The 14,900-nt window shown below is 55.9% G+C and overlaps 6 protein-coding genes across 6 annotated transcripts; all 6 read left to right on the top strand.

The window, feature by feature from the left end:
* The first annotated feature begins 502 nt into the window (after positions 1-502).
* P168DRAFT_326131 (heme-dependent oxidative N-demethylase family protein) lies at positions 503-1,989 on the top strand. The gene is made up of 4 exons (XM_024841090.1): positions 503-673; positions 741-891; positions 944-1,677; positions 1,741-1,989. Exons 1-4 carry the CDS (start codon positions 566-568, stop codon positions 1,969-1,971), a joined length of 1,224 nt encoding a protein of 407 aa, XP_024694415.1. The 5' UTR covers positions 503-565; the 3' UTR covers positions 1,972-1,989.
* Positions 1,990-2,191: 202 nt separating this feature from the next.
* On the top strand, positions 2,192-2,986 carry P168DRAFT_266575 (thioredoxin family protein). Its single transcript, XM_024834982.1, has 3 exons — positions 2,192-2,253; positions 2,309-2,387; positions 2,467-2,986. The coding sequence occupies exons 1-3, from the start codon at positions 2,211-2,213 to the stop codon at positions 2,759-2,761; spliced, it is 417 nt and encodes a 138-aa protein (XP_024694414.1). The 5' UTR covers positions 2,192-2,210; the 3' UTR covers positions 2,762-2,986.
* Positions 2,987-3,231: 245 nt separating this feature from the next.
* P168DRAFT_130994 (putative MYB DNA binding protein (Tbf1)) lies at positions 3,232-6,811 on the top strand. The gene is made up of 4 exons (XM_024832684.1): positions 3,232-3,391; positions 3,544-4,427; positions 4,496-5,149; positions 5,216-6,811. Exons 1-4 carry the CDS (start codon positions 3,301-3,303, stop codon positions 6,500-6,502), a joined length of 2,916 nt encoding a protein of 971 aa, XP_024694413.1. The 5' UTR covers positions 3,232-3,300; the 3' UTR covers positions 6,503-6,811.
* A 230-nt stretch (positions 6,812-7,041) lies between these two features.
* P168DRAFT_289235 (aconitate hydratase ACO2) lies at positions 7,042-9,654 on the top strand. The gene is made up of 2 exons (XM_024836953.1): positions 7,042-7,113; positions 7,210-9,654. The coding sequence occupies exons 1-2, from the start codon at positions 7,069-7,071 to the stop codon at positions 9,571-9,573; spliced, it is 2,409 nt and encodes an 802-aa protein (XP_024694412.1). The 5' UTR covers positions 7,042-7,068; the 3' UTR covers positions 9,574-9,654.
* A 197-nt stretch (positions 9,655-9,851) lies between these two features.
* P168DRAFT_326127 (putative SNF2 family helicase/ATPase) lies at positions 9,852-13,658 on the top strand. Its single transcript, XM_024841089.1, has 2 exons — positions 9,852-13,096; positions 13,150-13,658. The coding sequence occupies exons 1-2, from the start codon at positions 10,064-10,066 to the stop codon at positions 13,543-13,545; spliced, it is 3,429 nt and encodes a 1,142-aa protein (XP_024694411.1). The 5' UTR covers positions 9,852-10,063; the 3' UTR covers positions 13,546-13,658.
* Positions 13,659-13,813: 155 nt separating this feature from the next.
* On the top strand, positions 13,814-14,721 carry P168DRAFT_303528 (putative mitochondrial inner membrane protease subunit Imp2; the record flags this gene model as incomplete). Its single annotated transcript, XM_024838766.1, has 2 exons — positions 13,814-14,378; positions 14,474-14,721. Coding segments are annotated over exons 1-2 (699 nt in total), but the record flags the coding sequence as incomplete, so codon positions are not given.
* Positions 14,722-14,900: the final 179 nt, after the last annotated feature.

The raw sequence follows: 14,900 nt of genomic DNA, 5'->3' as shown, positions 1-14,900 counted from the left end.
TTTATGATTTACGGTGCGACTGGATCGCTACCTGGGGTTGGGGCTTGACTGTCTCGGGAGTGTGCTGTGCTGTGGTCAGTGACACCCGGGGATAGCCAGTCCAATGCATCATTCGTCATGAATCGAGGCATGCACATCGCGAGTGGAACCCATGTGATTCTGCTCTTCAACCATGCCTCCGTGTTCACTCTTTATGTTGATTTCGAGAATTCTGTGGTACACGGCCATTCCCACCAAAAGTTACCCAGGTCCATTTTGTCTATCCTTGTCCACATCTTTTGATACCCAGCATTATACATGTATATATCGATACTGATCTTCGAATTGCATATACTAAAGAGACGATGTATTTGATACTCGGTATTCAGGTCAATCAACGTCGAGCGGAGATTGGAGCCAATCACGGCCTGGACGGCTATCTAATTCGCAGGTATATCATCGTAGCCCAGGTACCTTTGTCTTGCATCTTCTCCGCATCTCCCACTTCTACGTGTCCTGAGGATTGAGAACTGTTGTGAGAAATATCGTGTCCACTCCATTCGAATAAACCAGTATTGTACAAGTAATGGCACACCATGGATATATCGACTCATTGATTTTCTACATCGAACGGAACCCCCTCATAATCGTGTTCATCGCCCTCGGAACATGGCTCTTCGGATACTGGAACCGAGTATGTCTCTCGTTCGCTTCGGGACGTCAGGCTATACCAAACAAACCAGCGTTAACCACTGTAGAAGAACCCAACCCTCGATCCCAACAGTCCTGAAAACACACCCCACAATGCAAACAATGGCTACCCGCCGATCGAGCCTCTGCCAGGATTCAACTGGGAAGCGACAGAACCGTTATCATTTCGGCCCTTCAAGCCGAAATACCATCTGACGATGGGTATGTGGCCCTTCCGCGGGCTTATACAGAGACATCATCTAACAACGAGAAGGTCTAAGACAGCTCGACCCTTCTGATTTCCTCCAGATGGACAAAACCTACAAAGACCGTCTCGCGCTGCGGGCCCAGCTTCTGGAGAAGTACCACGACACTGTCGTCGGCGTGAAGGGGGACAGCGAACGCGTGCAGGCAGCCATCTACGAATTATATGAGTTCGTGCTGGGTGTCTATCTACCAAGTCGGTATCCGACCATGTTCCGATTGACGACTACTAGAGACAGCGATTTCAAAGGGAACGTCCCTGTCCTTGAAAGCAAAGTCACAGGAAAGCAAATCCCCATTGAACTCCCACCCCACTCCCCAGAAACAAGCCGCAAAGCCCTCGAAACACTCGGAACTTGGGTAGACGAAGACTTCATCATCCTGCTTCCAGAGAAGACCGTACCAAGCGACGACGCAGACGGTGAGGACGAGAAATACGTTCTGCACGCCTACACCGTGCACTTCCCGGCCGGGTTCGATCTCAGCAAGAAGCTTGGGCGCCGGCTGGCTGAGATACACACGCCGGTGCCTGGGTACGCGGAGAAGCTCGAGAAGAGCATGGATCGCTTCTTTGCGCGCCTCGAGGTGGGGAAGTTCGTGCAGCGGGTGAATTGGAGTGTCACGCTTGATACACCGCTTTTTGCGGCGTTTGGGATGACGCATGGGAGGAAGGATGCGGGGGATGAGGAGAGGAAGAAGGTAGTGGATGAGGAGATTAAGGTTGGGGAGTTGGATGTTGATACGGTGAGTGGTCTATCCTGTCTTATTGCACTTGGTGGCTGTGGGGTAAATCTGATGATCGGATAGACGTTGCTTCGATGTGAAAGACAGACGCTCCATCGTCTTCCCCACACAAAGGCCCTTGTGTTTGCGGTCCACACATACACTTATCCACTCCAGATGATCAAAGATGAGGGTCTGGGCGAGGAAATGGCCAGTGCTATTGACGGGTTGAAAGAGGGCAGTGCGCCTCAGATTCATTGGTATAAGCGGGGTCCGGTGTGGGGGGAGGCTGTGAAAGAGTTTTTGCGATCTTGAACTACTAGATTAGATTGGTCTATGTTGTTGATGTCTTCCAGAGAACAATACGTCTGTAGAGGACAAGACGACTGAATGAGATGGTCTGAAGGATGAAGTAGATGAATGTCCAATTATCCAAGCATAAATATTGTATTAGTAATCACGGATAAGGGAGCCCAACCAATAACTACGGACCGGACCGAAAGTAAATAATACCTCAGGCACTCCACTTTTTCCTCACTCCCAGTCCCACAGTCATGGAGCTCTCCAAGGTCCTTATCATTGTCGCTATTTACGTTGGTACGTGTCCAGGATAATACCCCACGAGATAACTTCTTGTAGCTGACCAAACCAGCCATCCGCTTCTATTTCAGCCGCAGAAACAGTAACTCCGGAGCAAGCATGGCCCACGGCAAAGTCATCGAGGTGGACAAGTACGCACCCCTCCCCCAGTACAAGGCAACACAGAAGGAAAGAAAACAAAGCCAAAAACTAATGCAATAAATCCTACAGCCCCGTCATCTTCAAAGCCCTGACATCCTCGGGGCCCGTCGTCGTCGACTTCTTCGCCACCTGGTGCGGGCCCTGCAAGGCCGTTGCCCCCGTTGTCGGCAAGCTCAGCGAAACCTACTCCGATGTGCGCTTCATCCAGGTCGACGTGGATAAGCTGAAGTCGATTGCGACGGAGCTGGAGGTGCGCGCTATGCCGACCTTTGTGCTGTTCAAGGATGGCAAGGCGTTGGAGAATCGGGTTGTGGGGGGGAATATGAAGGAGTTGGAGGAGGGAATTAAGGGGATTCGGTCTTAGGATTGTATATTTGGGTTCTAAGGGGGGGGTGCTGAGTAGATGGTTCATGTCCTGTCATGGGCTTTTGTTCTGTGAATTCCATGTACAATGGTACAGTGGCTGGAGTTATTGTTGTCCACGTGGTGTATGCATTGTATAATCACTCCGCTGGGAACAAATAATATGCTGAATCTGCCACTATAGTGATGAGTGATAACATACCATTGAATCACAATGTCACCACACCAGTTACAGGAACAAGAAAGTAAATGCAACCAAATAACTGCATATACTGCAGTGACTACTGTATACAGGTGAATGTTTAATCACCAAGACAGTGGATCTGCGGGGCCGAACGTTGAAAGTGAAACCGCTGTTTACTGCCTCAGGCACCAAGGCAGCGGCCCCCGGCCCGCGAAAAATCTGTCACGCCAACCACCAGTCAGTCTCAACTCCTCCCAAGCCCTACGCTTGCGCCCTACCCCTAAGCCCTCATTTCTGCTCTTGGTAGTCCAGACATCCATCCCATCCCATCTTGACCGGTCGGTTCTAGTCGGATCATGGTCGATACAGAGGATCACATGTCGCCGATTGATGGCAAGGGGAATGTAGATCTCCCTGGATCTGCTTTGGCGCAGGAAAGTCATGATGGTGAGTCTACGCGTGCATGATTCTACTGCTGCCTCGGCGTCTGTCGGAGCAGCAGGGAGATGAGAGGATCTTTTCTTTCTTCTTTCATCTGAATAGACTCTCTTGTTTGAAACAAATAAATGAAAATAGCTAATGAGTTGGCGTTTATGCAGGAAACCTCAAACTGTCCCACCCTCCGCCCGATGTAGACCACGGTTCTGCCTCTCCTCCAGCCTTTAAGAAGAGGCGCGTTGAGTCCGAACAGCCCGAGTCGACTCATTCTCCGGTACACTTTCATGAGATACCGGGTACTAAGATCGAGGAAGAACTGGTGTCTGCGTTGGGGTCGGGTGTGGTGGAGGGTCACGAGCAGTCTCATGGGCAGTCTTTCGAGCAGTCTTTCGAGCAGCCTCAGGAGCAGTCCTACGAGCTTCCTCGGGAGCAGTCTTACGAGCAGACTCACGGGAATTTTCATGAACAGCTTCCAGAGCATCCTCGGGAGCAATCTCAGGACCAGCCTCTAGAGCAGTCTCACGAACACTCTCATGAACAGCTTCCAGAGCATCCTCAGGAACAGCCTCAAGAGCAGCCTCAAGAGCAGCCTCAAGAGCAGCCTCAAGAGCAGCCCCAGGAAAAGCCCCAGGAACAGCCTCAAGAGCAGACTCCGGTGCCATTTCAAGAACAATATCAGGAGCAGCCCCAAGGGCAAGCTCAACAGCAACATCAAGAGCAACCTGAAGAGCAAACCCAGGAGCAAGCCCAGGAACAGGCACAGGAGAAGCCTCAGCAGGTGCCTCAGGAGCATCAGGATGACAAACATGGTCAGATCGAGAGCTCAGCAGAAAGCGCGATTGCCCCAGAGTCGAATGCTGATATTGACCCCGATATGGCGATAGTCATATCGAGCATCATGAATCATGCAGAGCGTGTCGAAGAACAGTGTGTTGTCAGCCAGCATATGACCGATACCTCGGGTCAGGTGGCCCCTAGGCCTATGGTCTTTGTCAAGGCCAATTCGCATCTCAAGATCCAGAGTTTGCCCATTCTAGACAACCTGGTAAGTTATGACCTTCTCCTGTTTTTTTGTGATCGCGACTCAGCTTCTGACCTCGCCTTCCAACGTAGTCAACACAAATCCTCTCTTTACTGGCCAAGTCCAGCTACCAAGATATCACCTCGTTTGTGTCCGAACCCGATTCAGAAAACGGACAGGCCTATGCCACGATGCGCTCGCTCTTCGACCACACGAAGAAAGTGTATTCTACCAAGAGATCTTTCCTCTCCGCCACCGAACTGGAGCTCACGGAGCCTTCCCAAATTGATATCATCCGAAAGGCAAATCTGGCTTCGTTTGTCTCCAGTATCTTTGGAACCCAGGAGATCGGCTTTTCCGAGTTGAACGACAACTTTCTCGATGTGTTTGTCCCTGAAGGCGGGCGTTTGCTCAAGGTCCAGGGTGCGCTGTTCTTGGAGCTGAAGACCCAAGCATTCATCGCCTCGATGAACAACTCGGAGCGGACGAGGACCGAGCTGCTCTACGAACTCTTCCCCGATGATCTCGAGCAGCGGCTCCTTGATCGACGTCCCGGCACTCGTCAGCTTGCCCCAAGCGAAACCGACTTTGTGAACCGTGCCGGCTCACGTCGTGATATTCTCCTCAGCGATATCAACAACGAGGAGCAGCTGAAGGCGCTCCCCGATAAGTATCACTGGGAGGATTTTCTCCGAGATCTCAGCTCGTACATCACAAAGAACTTCGATCTCGTCACCAATCAACACGTTTGTTCCCCTTCCATCCCCCCTACCCACCTCGAAGACCCCTCGGACCCTAATCAGCTTGAAAAGAAAACCACCAAAGGACGACAGCCATCCGCCTCTAGTGGTGAGGCGCAGGAGTCCCCGAGTGCGCCGATCCAAGGCCAGTTCCCAGCTGCTTCCCAGACTCCCGACGTTCCTGTTGACAGGAACATGCACGGTGATCTGGTCGCGCGGGCCGCTCGTGCCGCGCAAATCGCTCTGCAGGGCCACGGTCTCAGACGGTCACAGCAGCAGTCTCAGCAGACCCAGCAACAACCACCGCCACAACCACAACCGCAACAGCACCACCAACCGCAGCAGCACCAACAACCCCCGCCGCAGCCGACTCATCAACATTCGCCGCCCATCCAACATCATCAACCTCCTCAACAACCAATGCACCAGCCGACTTCTCATATCCCGCACGGCTACTCTCCCGCGCAGCCCAGCCCAGCGCCGTCTCAACCGCCGCAGCATCAGCAATACCAATCGAGCCCTGCGCCGTCAGGATATCAACAAGCGCCCGGGCAGCTGACCTTCCAGCAGAGTCCTCTCCAGACCAACTTCCAGCAGTACAACCACGCCCCCCTCCACATGGGTGGAAGACCGAACTCTGGAGCGGCCAATCACGGTTACATGCCTGGTATTCCCCACTACTCGCAGTCTCAACCCACCCAGGTCCTCTACGAACGGGCGCGCATGGCTGCCTCCGCCAAGTCGTCCCCCAGCAGCCGTAAATCCGGCCTTCCCAGCCAGCGTCGGCCCTGGACGACCGAGGAGGAGAATGCGCTCATGGCCGGTCTAGACCGGGTAAAGGGTCCCCACTGGAGCCAGATTCTCGCCATGTTTGGGCCGGGAGGCACCATCAGCGAAGCGTTGAAGGATCGCAACCAAGTCCAACTCAAGGATAAGGCGCGCAACCTCAAGCTCTTCTTCCTCAAGAGCGGCATCGAGGTCCCCTACTACTTGAAATTCGTCACGGGCGAACTCAAGACCCGTGCCCCGGCGCAGGCTGCCAAGCGGGAAGCTCGCGAGCGGCAGAAGAAGCAAGGCGAAGAGGACAAGGCCCACGTCGAAGGGATCAAGGGAATGATGGCTCTCGCAGGGGCCCACTCCCAGCAGCAAGTCCCCATGGGACACGGCCATGACGCCATGTCCGCATCGCCCGGTCTCCCGCCTGATGCCGGCGCCCATAATACCTTTGACCAAACGGCGGAGCAGAACCTGATGCAGACTCTCGGCCAGGAAGTGCATGGTGATCAGTTCGGACAGCATCAGCATCAGCACCAGCATCACCAGGACCACGTTGATCCCGGTATGCATTTGGGGCAGTAACTTGCTTTTTCTTCCTTTTCTTTTTTCTTATTTTCTTTTCTTTTCTTCTTTCGTTCGAGCCATCTTACGGCCTCGTTTACTTTTACGTCTGCACTTTAATCACCGCGTCTTCCCAGCAATGGACTCATCCTCGTACAACACGCGTTGGTGGTCGGTTTGCAGCTCGAAGTTTCCAGTCGTCAGGCTGTTGGGTGCTACGGAGGGGTTATTTCACTGGGATTTCTTACTTATTTCTTTTGTACCATCATATGTGTAATAGCTCGGAGCAATTAGCGGAATAGCGAATCGACTTATGTACTTTATGACCGAATTGGACGGTGCCTTATTGCCTGGTTGCCTTATTGCCGTGCTGCCTTACTGCCTTACTGCCTTACCCCGTGATCGGAGCAGGATCGGCGCCTGGAGAAAGTGGCGACAAATGAGCATCCGTGGATATCAAATGCTATTCCATTCCAGGTTTAGCACGACTGTGGCTCCCCCGAAAATAACAAACCGCCTCCGATCTTTCTGTTCCTCTGGAGACCTCATCTCTCGTTTGAGTCATTTCCTGCTTCAAGTCGAGAATCATGGTGAGGCAGCTTGTTTGGCAGCGGGCGACCGCTTCGCGCAGAGTGAGTTATCCCCAGATTATGGACTGAAAGCCCTGACATTGGGCTGTTTCCCCGGCCTTTCCACTCGTCCCTGCTAACCTCCACTTTTTTTATTAGTTGGCTCCGAAATGCCTCTCCCCGCAACATCTGTTTAGTCGCCGTGGCATGGCCACGGAGGCCTCGTCGACGTCGAATCGCATGCCCCCCTATCCGAAGATCCTCAAAAACCTGGAGGAAGTCCGGCGCGTGCTGGGATCGGGTCGTTCCTTGACCCTTGCGGAGAAGATCCTCTACTCCCATCTGGCGAACCCGGAAGAATCCCTGTTGACGGGGACCGACAATGGACGGGACATCCGGGGGAAGGGCAATCTGAAGCTCAAGCCCGACCGCGTGGCGATGCAGGACGCGTCGGCGCAGATGGCCCTGCTGCAGTTCATGTCGTGCGGGCTACCCTCGACGGCGGTTCCCGCGAGTATCCACTGCGACCACATGATTGTTGGCGAGCGTGGTGCTGATACGGATTTGCCTGCGTCGATCAAGGGCAACAGTGAGGTGTTTGATTTCTTAGAAAGTGCCGCCAAACGCTACGGGATTGAGTTCTGGCCGCCTGGCGCGGGTATCATCCACCAGAGTGTTTTGGAGAACTACGCTGCACCGGGGTTGATGATGCTGGGTACGGACAGCCACACGCCGAATGCGGGTGGTCTTGGTGCCATTGCGATTGGTGTGGGCGGTGCCGATGCGGTGGATGCGTTGGTCGATGCTCCGTGGGAGTTGAAGGCCCCGCGCGTCCTGGGTGTGCGCCTGGAGGGTCAGCTGAACGGCTGGGCCACTCCCAAGGACATCATCCTGCATCTGGCGGGCAAGCTGACCGTGCGCGGTGGAACTGGGTTCGTCATCGAATACCATGGTCCGGGTCTCGAGTCCCTGAGCTGCACGGGACAGGCTACCATCTGTAACATGGGCGCGGAAGTGGGCGCCACTACGTCCGTGTTCCCCTTCTCGCCCAGCATGGTGCCTTATCTGCAGGCGACGCACCGCGGAGATGTGGCGGCTGCCGCTGCGAAGATCGCTGCCTCGGGCCCTGGAAACCTTCTGCGGGCTGACGATGGGGCCCAGTATGACGAGGTCATCACTATTGACCTGTCGACACTGGAGCCGCACATCAACGGTCCCTTCACCCCGGACCTGTCGGTGCCGCTGTCGTCCTTTGCTGATACTGTCCGCGAGAAGAACTGGCCGGAGACCTTTGGCGCCGGCCTCATCGGCAGCTGCACGAACAGCTCCTACGAAGACATGACGCGTGCGGAGGACCTGGTCAAGCAGGCGGCCGCAGCCGGCCTGGAGCCCGCGGCTGACTTCTTCATCACCCCCGGTAGTGAGCAGATTCGCGCCACTCTGGACCGCGACCAGACGCTGTCGACCTTCCGCTCGGCGGGCGGCACCGTGCTGGCCAACGCCTGTGGACCTTGCATCGGACAGTGGAAGCGTACCGACGACGTGGCCAAGGGCCAGGACAACGCCATCTTCACGTCGTACAACCGCAACTTCCCCGGTCGCAACGACGGCAACCGCAAGACCATGAACTTCCTGGCCTCTCCCGAGCTGGTCACGGCCCTGGCTTACTCCGGGAAGACGACCTTCAACCCGATGACGGACAGCTTGAAGACGCCGGATGGCAAGGAGTTCCGCTTCCAGCCTCCCACGGGCTCGTCCCTCCCGGCCGACGGCTTTGCCGACGGCAACCCGTCCTTCATGCCCACCGCGGCCGTCCCCGACGCGACTGCCGAGGTCGCCGTGTCGCCGACCTCTGACCGCCTGGCGCTGCTGGAGCCATTTGCTCCCTTCCCCGAGGGCGAGCTGTCGGGTCTGAAGGTGCTCTACAAGGTCAAGGGCCAGTGCACGACCGACACGATCTCGGCCGCCGGCCCCTGGCTGAAGTACAAGGGCCATCTCCCCAACATCTCGGCCAACACGCTGATCGGCGCGGTCAACGCCGCGACCGGCGAGACCAACGTCGCCTACGACGAGGCCGGCAAGCAGCACGGGATCCCCGAGTTGGCCGAGCAGTGGAAGGCGGCCGGCCAAGAGTGGCTCGTGGTCGCCGAGGACAACTACGGCGAGGGCAGTGCGCGCGAGCACGCCGCCCTGCAGCCCCGCTACCTGGGCGGTCGCATCATCGTCTCGAAGAGCTTCGCGCGCATCCACGAGACCAACCTCAAGAAGCAGGGTGTGGTGCCGCTGACGTTCGAGAACCCGGCCGACTACGACCGCATCGATGCCTGCGACCAGGTCGACACGGTGGGTCTGTACGATACGCTCCAGGCGGGCGGACAGGGCTCGGTCCAGCTGCGCGTGCAGAAGCGGACTGGTGAGGCCTTCACCATCCCCGTCCGACACACCTTGAGTCCGGACCAGAGTGCGTTCGTGTTGGCTGGTAGTGCGTTGAACCTTCTGGCGAAGAACGCGCAGAAGAACTGAGTTTGGATCTCTTGTGTTAGACTAGATGTACATACGTAGATATATCCTATAAAAGCGGGAGTGTTTTTATTTCGATACAATGCGTTATATTTCTTTTGGTTTACACTGCTTCCTAGTCGTGTTCAGTTGTATACAGTCAGGACTATATTGTATGTTGATCGTGGCGGAGAATTTGCCCGCCACTCTCGTTGCTGGGGCAAACTCGGCCCAAACAAACGGATCGATCCCCGTTTCATCTTCCCACAACCACCCACTTCTCCTCTTCGTTTCAAAGGGGAATAGTTTCCAGACGCCAGCTGGAAGTGACTGCAGTCCCAAAATAAACAAGTCACCAGGATCGACCCCGGTGTTTTGTCTGATCTGCTTACTAAATACTGCTGCCCCACCACAGCATCTCTCACTCTTCCATCCCATCAACAACCCCTCCTCAAACTGTCTGTACTCGGCTTCAACCTAAGACTGGGATATCTCCCCTCTGTCAACCGCCAACATGGCCAAGGAAAGCGATGTCCCAGTGCCTCCCATCACCCCTCGCAAGCCCAATGAGCAGCCCCAGCGTGCAGTGAATAGTCACCACCCCGAGTTCGGCAAGCCGTCGCCCATCGGCCCTCCCCAACACCGTCTCCCCCAACAGAACAACAACAACAACAACAACACGGGCAACCCATTCAACATCCCCAAAGCCAATCGTCCTCGCGCAGAACACCACCGCCCTCACCCCCACCAGCAGCCACGACCCCAGAACTATCCCCCTCCAGGCGGTGCCCGACCACCCTACGGCACCCCCGGCCCCGTATCGACCCCGAAACGCGGCCCGGCGTTCGACCCTTTCAAGCCCGTCCGCCCATCAGCATACAACAACAACCGCTTCTCCAAACCGGTCGACAACGACGTGTTTGAAATCCGGCGGCCCGAAAATGTCACCTTCGGCACCCCGCGCGCCCCCAAGACCTTCTTCGCTTCGAACCCCTCCGCGATGAAACCGAGCAACGCGAACAAGACGCTGCAGAAGTTCGTCGATCTGACAGGCGAGGGCGGGTTCACGCCGAGTGCGCCGTCCCGCCATGCGGGCTTTGGGTCGATGGATGCGAATAGTTATGTGGATACAGCCAAGGCGAACGAGAACATCAAGGCGCTGTTGGAGGGGGCGTTTGAGGACGAAGATGAAAAGCAACAACCTAAGGGCAAGAAGAAGCGGAAGAACCGCGGTAAGCAGAAGAAGAATAAGCTGAAGGAGAAGGAGGAGAAGGATGAGAATAAGGACGAGAAGTTGCCTGTGACTAGTGATAAGGAGGTGGAGGATGAGCTGGATGATCTGGCTGCTCAGTTCCGCGGTGTTACTGTTGGGGATCCTAATGCTGCCGGGGAGGAGAAGGAGGGGACGAAGAAGAGTGCTTCGAAGGAGGATGTGACGGACGATGTCGAGGGTGATTCCGGCCTCCAGGATGATAAGGCTGGTGAGGAGCAAAGCGAGGAGGAGGATGAAGAGGAAGAGGAAGAAGACGATGGCACGGTGGAAGGCCTCAAGGTGAAATTGCTCCAGCACCAGCGTGAAGGCGTCAAGTGGATGTGCGATAAGGAGACAGGTCGCAACCGCGGCAAGGGTGTGCTTCCCAAGGGCGGAATTCTCGCAGACGACATGGGTCTCGGAAAGACCGTGCAGGCCATCGCGCTGATGCTCACCAACCGCAAGCCTGAGAGCGGCATCCGATATACCGGCCCTAAAGAGGACGACGACGAGGATGCCAGCGATGACGAAGACGCGGCTAACCGCAAGCTGCCCCCCGGCGTCACCAAATCGACCTTGGTCCTTGCTCCTCTGGCGTTGATCAAGCAGTGGGAGGCGGAAATCGCGGACAAGGTCGAGTCTAGCCATAAGCTGCGCGTGCTGGTCTACCATGGAAACACTCGAGCCAAGGCGACAGACTGTCTGGAGGACTACGACGTGGTGATCACCACCTACGGCACGCTGACATCCGAACACGGGGCCGCCGACAAAGGAAACAAGAAATCGAGCCTGTTCTCCACCTACTGGTACCGCATCATTCTCGACGAAGCCCACACCATCAAGAACCGCAACGCGAAGGCGACCCAGGCGGCCTACGCACTGGACGCAGAGTACCGGTGGTGTCTGTCCGGCACACCAATGCAGAACAACCTCGACGAGCTCCAGAGTCTGATCCGGTTCCTGCGCATCAAACCATTCAACGACCTCGCAGCCTGGAAAGAGCAAATCACGAAACCCCTAGCCAACGGTCGCGGAGGTCTCGCCATCCAGCGTCTCCAGGTGTACCTGAAAGCGTTTATGAAGCGCCGTACCAAGGACGTCCTGAAGCTCGACGACAGCCTCAAGGCAGGCCAGACCGACTCCAACGGACAGCCGAAGAAATCCTCCGGATTCCAAATCACCAAGCGAGAGGTCATCAAGGTGAAGGCGGAGTTCATGCCGGGCGAGATGAACTTCTACCAGCGTCTCGAGCAGCGTACCGAGAACAGCCTCGAGAAGCTGATGGGCGGCGCCAAGGTGGACTACGCTGGGGCGTTGGTGCTCCTGCTGCGTCTTCGCCAGGCGTGCAACCATCCGGATCTGGTGAAGAGCGATCTGGCGAAGGATAAAGACGTCCTGTTGCAGAACGGAGCCCTGGGCAATCAGCCTGCGGCTGCGAAACCAGATGACCTTGACAGTATGGCGGATCTGTTCGGTGGGCTCAGTGTTGTGACGAAGAAGTGCGATATCTGTCAGACGGAACTGAGCAAGGAAGAAGCTTCCGCTGGAGGTAGTCGGTGTCGAGAATGCGAGACGGATCTGGACGTTGATTTCACCAGTGCGCAGAAACCTAAGAAGAAGAAATCCCCGAAGGAGGTCGTGGATTTGACGGATTCGCCGTCTGCCAATCGTTCGAGTGCGAAGATGGCTCGGGCTCAGAGGAACAGGAAGGTTGTCTTCGATAGTGATGACGAAGAGGAAGATGATGGCGAGTGGATTGTCCCGGAAGATAAGCGCACTGCAACCAATCTCGGCAAGGCCGGGGGATCAGACGATGAGGACGCAGAAGGAGGTGGGGAATGGCTCGTTTCAGACGACTCCGACAGCGACGACGACGACTCAGGGCCCGAATCACCCACGCAGCAGCGCAGGGCAACCAAGATCCGCGATAATCGGTCCGACACCGAAGACGACATCTACATTGATAGTGGAGCGGGCAAGGAGCAGATCCTCCCATCGACCAAAATCCGGCATCTGATGAAGGTCCTCAAGAGCGAGGCGTCCGACCATAAGTTCATCGTGTTCTCCGTTTTCACGTCCATGCTGGACAAGATTGAGCCGTTCCTCACGCGCGCCGGGATCGGATTCGCTCGATACGACGGCAGCATGCGCAACGATCACCGCGAGGCGAGCCTGAACCGGCTGCGAAACAACAGCGGGACGCGCGTTCTCCTCTGTAGTCTGCGAGCCGGCGCGCTGGGTCTGAACCTGACGGCCGCGAGCCGGGTGGTCATTCTAGAGCCATTCTGGAATCCTGTATGTTTTACATGACCCCGCACTTTCTAACACAGACACTAATATTCTCCCAGTTCGTCGAAGAACAAGCCATCGACCGCGTCCACCGCCTCAACCAAACCGTCGACGTCAAAATCTACAAAATGATCGTCAAAGACACAGTGGAAGAGCGCATTCTCGACCTCCAAGATCGCAAACGCGAGCTCGCCAACGTCACCATCGAGGGCAAGTCCGCCGCCGGCAAGCTCACCATGAACGACATGATGGCGCTGTTCGGCCGGGACGCCGAGTCGCGGTTCACCGGCGAGCGGGGGAATATCGACCTTACCCAGACGACGCGGCTGTTGAATTCGAGTAACGATGAGGGGACGGCGCCACAGGATTCGCAATACGCGTCTCAGGGCAAGAACCGGAGGCCTGAGAGTCGGGTGTCTCCTACGGAGAGTTCGGTCTATGGACGACGGTGGTAGGGGTTGGGTTGGTGGTGTTGGCGTATGAATGGGGCGTATGATACTGGGGGTAGTCGTGAGGTGGCATTTGCTGTTCGGTCTTGCATTTGGTGTTTATTTCGGTTAGAATTGTCCATTGATATTTACTTGTTGATAAATACTTGAGGGTTGTATATCGTGCTGTAGACTGTCTGTATACACGGTGCAAACCAGACAAACAAGCTAAGCTCTGCATCTCCGATATCACCAGATCTGCTTCACTTCATCATTATCCGTTCTACAATTGACTCTTCTACTCTCCTCAATTCTTTGTTTCAGAAAGGACCACGCAAGAACAAGAAACTCATCCATGCGCCCTCCATAACACCCACGAAACCACCCAAACCACACCAACCCCCCACAATGGCACCACCACCACCATCCCGACAACCACCCCCAAAACCCTCATCCTCATTCACATCCACCTTCCAACCAACCCCCAAAATGCGCGTCTCCCCCAAGCCAACCCAATCTCCCAATGTCACCCCCAAGCGCAACCCCCTCCTCACAACATTTCGCACATACTACACGACCCTCCGCACCTCCTACACGACCCTCCCCCTCCCCTTCCGCCGCACCCTCCGCACCCTCCGCATCCTCGCCCCGCTCGTCCCAATCGGCCTCTTCTTCTCCGAACACGTTAGCCAAATAATGTGGGTGCGGGGGCCGTCAATGACACCCTACCTCAACGAAGACTACCACGCGACGCACTCGACCAGCGATATGGTTCTCGTCAACATGTGGCCGTTTGGCGGCGGCGGGTGGCCGTGGCAGCGCAGCAGGAGGTTGGAGAGGGGGATGGTTGTTACCTTCCGGTTTGTTCCATTCCCCCCTCATTGATTCTTATACCTCCTCCGGAGGAATATACATACAAAAGAGAAAATCAATGCTAACAACGGAAATAAAAAAGGTCCCCAGCAAACCCCTCCCACATAGCCGTAAAGCGCATAATCGGGCTCCCCGGCGACCGCATCACGACGCGTACGCCGTGTGTCAAACCCTCGCAGATTGTGCCCTTCAACCATGTGTGGCTGGAGGGTGACGCCGCGGATCCGCGGCATACGCTGGATAGTAATTCTTACGGGCCGGTTAGTATTAGTTTGATTACGGGGCGGGTGGCTGCTGTTGTGTGGCCTAGGTCGAGGTGGTTGAGGTGGGAGGATTGGGAGGGGGAGGGAGAAAGCCTGGGGGAGGGGAAGGGGGCGTATAGATTGGGGACGAGGGAGAGGGTGTTGAAGGAGGCGGTGCAGTTGGAGGCGCCGCGGTTGCATTGATCTATCGTTCTTACTCTGTAACTGGTTGTGGGTAGAGATAGAGATAGGCTGGGTGGGTGGGTG

The sequence above is a fragment of the Aspergillus campestris genome, assembly GCF_002847485.1.
Source record: "Aspergillus campestris IBT 28561 chromosome Unknown P168scaffold_4, whole genome shotgun sequence".
Classification (NCBI taxonomy): Eukaryota; Fungi; Ascomycota; class Eurotiomycetes; order Eurotiales; family Aspergillaceae; genus Aspergillus; species Aspergillus campestris.
Note: the sequence above shows the minus strand (reverse complement) of the source record. Positions and strands in the feature narration are given on the sequence as shown.

What these genes read in the sequence shown, in the direction of transcription:
- P168DRAFT_326131 (XM_024841090.1), top strand. Translation starts at nt 566, where the DNA reads ATGGCACACCATGGATATATCGACTCATTGATTTTCTACATCGAACGG. An exon ending in GAAATACCATCTGACGATGG is followed by an intron (nt 892 to 943) that starts GTATGTGGCCCT and finishes AACAACGAGAAG; the next exon opens with GTCTAAGACAGCTCGACCCT. An exon ending in GGGAGTTGGATGTTGATACG is followed by an intron (nt 1,678 to 1,740) that starts GTGAGTGGTCTA and finishes ATGATCGGATAG; the next exon opens with ACGTTGCTTCGATGTGAAAG.
- P168DRAFT_266575 (XM_024834982.1), top strand. Translation starts at nt 2,211, where the DNA reads ATGGAGCTCTCCAAGGTCCTTATCATTGTCGCTATTTACGTTG. An exon ending in CATTGTCGCTATTTACGTTG is followed by an intron (nt 2,254 to 2,308) that starts GTACGTGTCCAG and finishes TGACCAAACCAG; the next exon opens with CCATCCGCTTCTATTTCAGC. An exon ending in AAAGTCATCGAGGTGGACAA is followed by an intron (nt 2,388 to 2,466) that starts GTACGCACCCCT and finishes TAAATCCTACAG; the next exon opens with CCCCGTCATCTTCAAAGCCC.
- P168DRAFT_130994 (XM_024832684.1), top strand. Translation starts at nt 3,301, where the DNA reads ATGGTCGATACAGAGGATCACATGTCGCCGATTGATGGCAAGGGGAAT. An exon ending in GGCGCAGGAAAGTCATGATG is followed by an intron (nt 3,392 to 3,543) that starts GTGAGTCTACGC and finishes GCGTTTATGCAG; the next exon opens with GAAACCTCAAACTGTCCCAC. An exon ending in ATCTCGTCACCAATCAACAC is followed by an intron (nt 5,150 to 5,215) that starts GTTTGTTCCCCT and finishes CAGCTTGAAAAG; the next exon opens with AAAACCACCAAAGGACGACA.
- P168DRAFT_289235 (XM_024836953.1), top strand. Translation starts at nt 7,069, where the DNA reads ATGGTGAGGCAGCTTGTTTGGCAGCGGGCGACCGCTTCGCGCAGA. An exon ending in GGGCGACCGCTTCGCGCAGA is followed by an intron (nt 7,114 to 7,209) that starts GTGAGTTATCCC and finishes TTTTTTTATTAG; the next exon opens with TTGGCTCCGAAATGCCTCTC.
- P168DRAFT_326127 (XM_024841089.1), top strand. Translation starts at nt 10,064, where the DNA reads ATGGCCAAGGAAAGCGATGTCCCAGTGCCTCCCATCACCCCTCGCAAG. An exon ending in TAGAGCCATTCTGGAATCCT is followed by an intron (nt 13,097 to 13,149) that starts GTATGTTTTACA and finishes ATATTCTCCCAG; the next exon opens with TTCGTCGAAGAACAAGCCAT.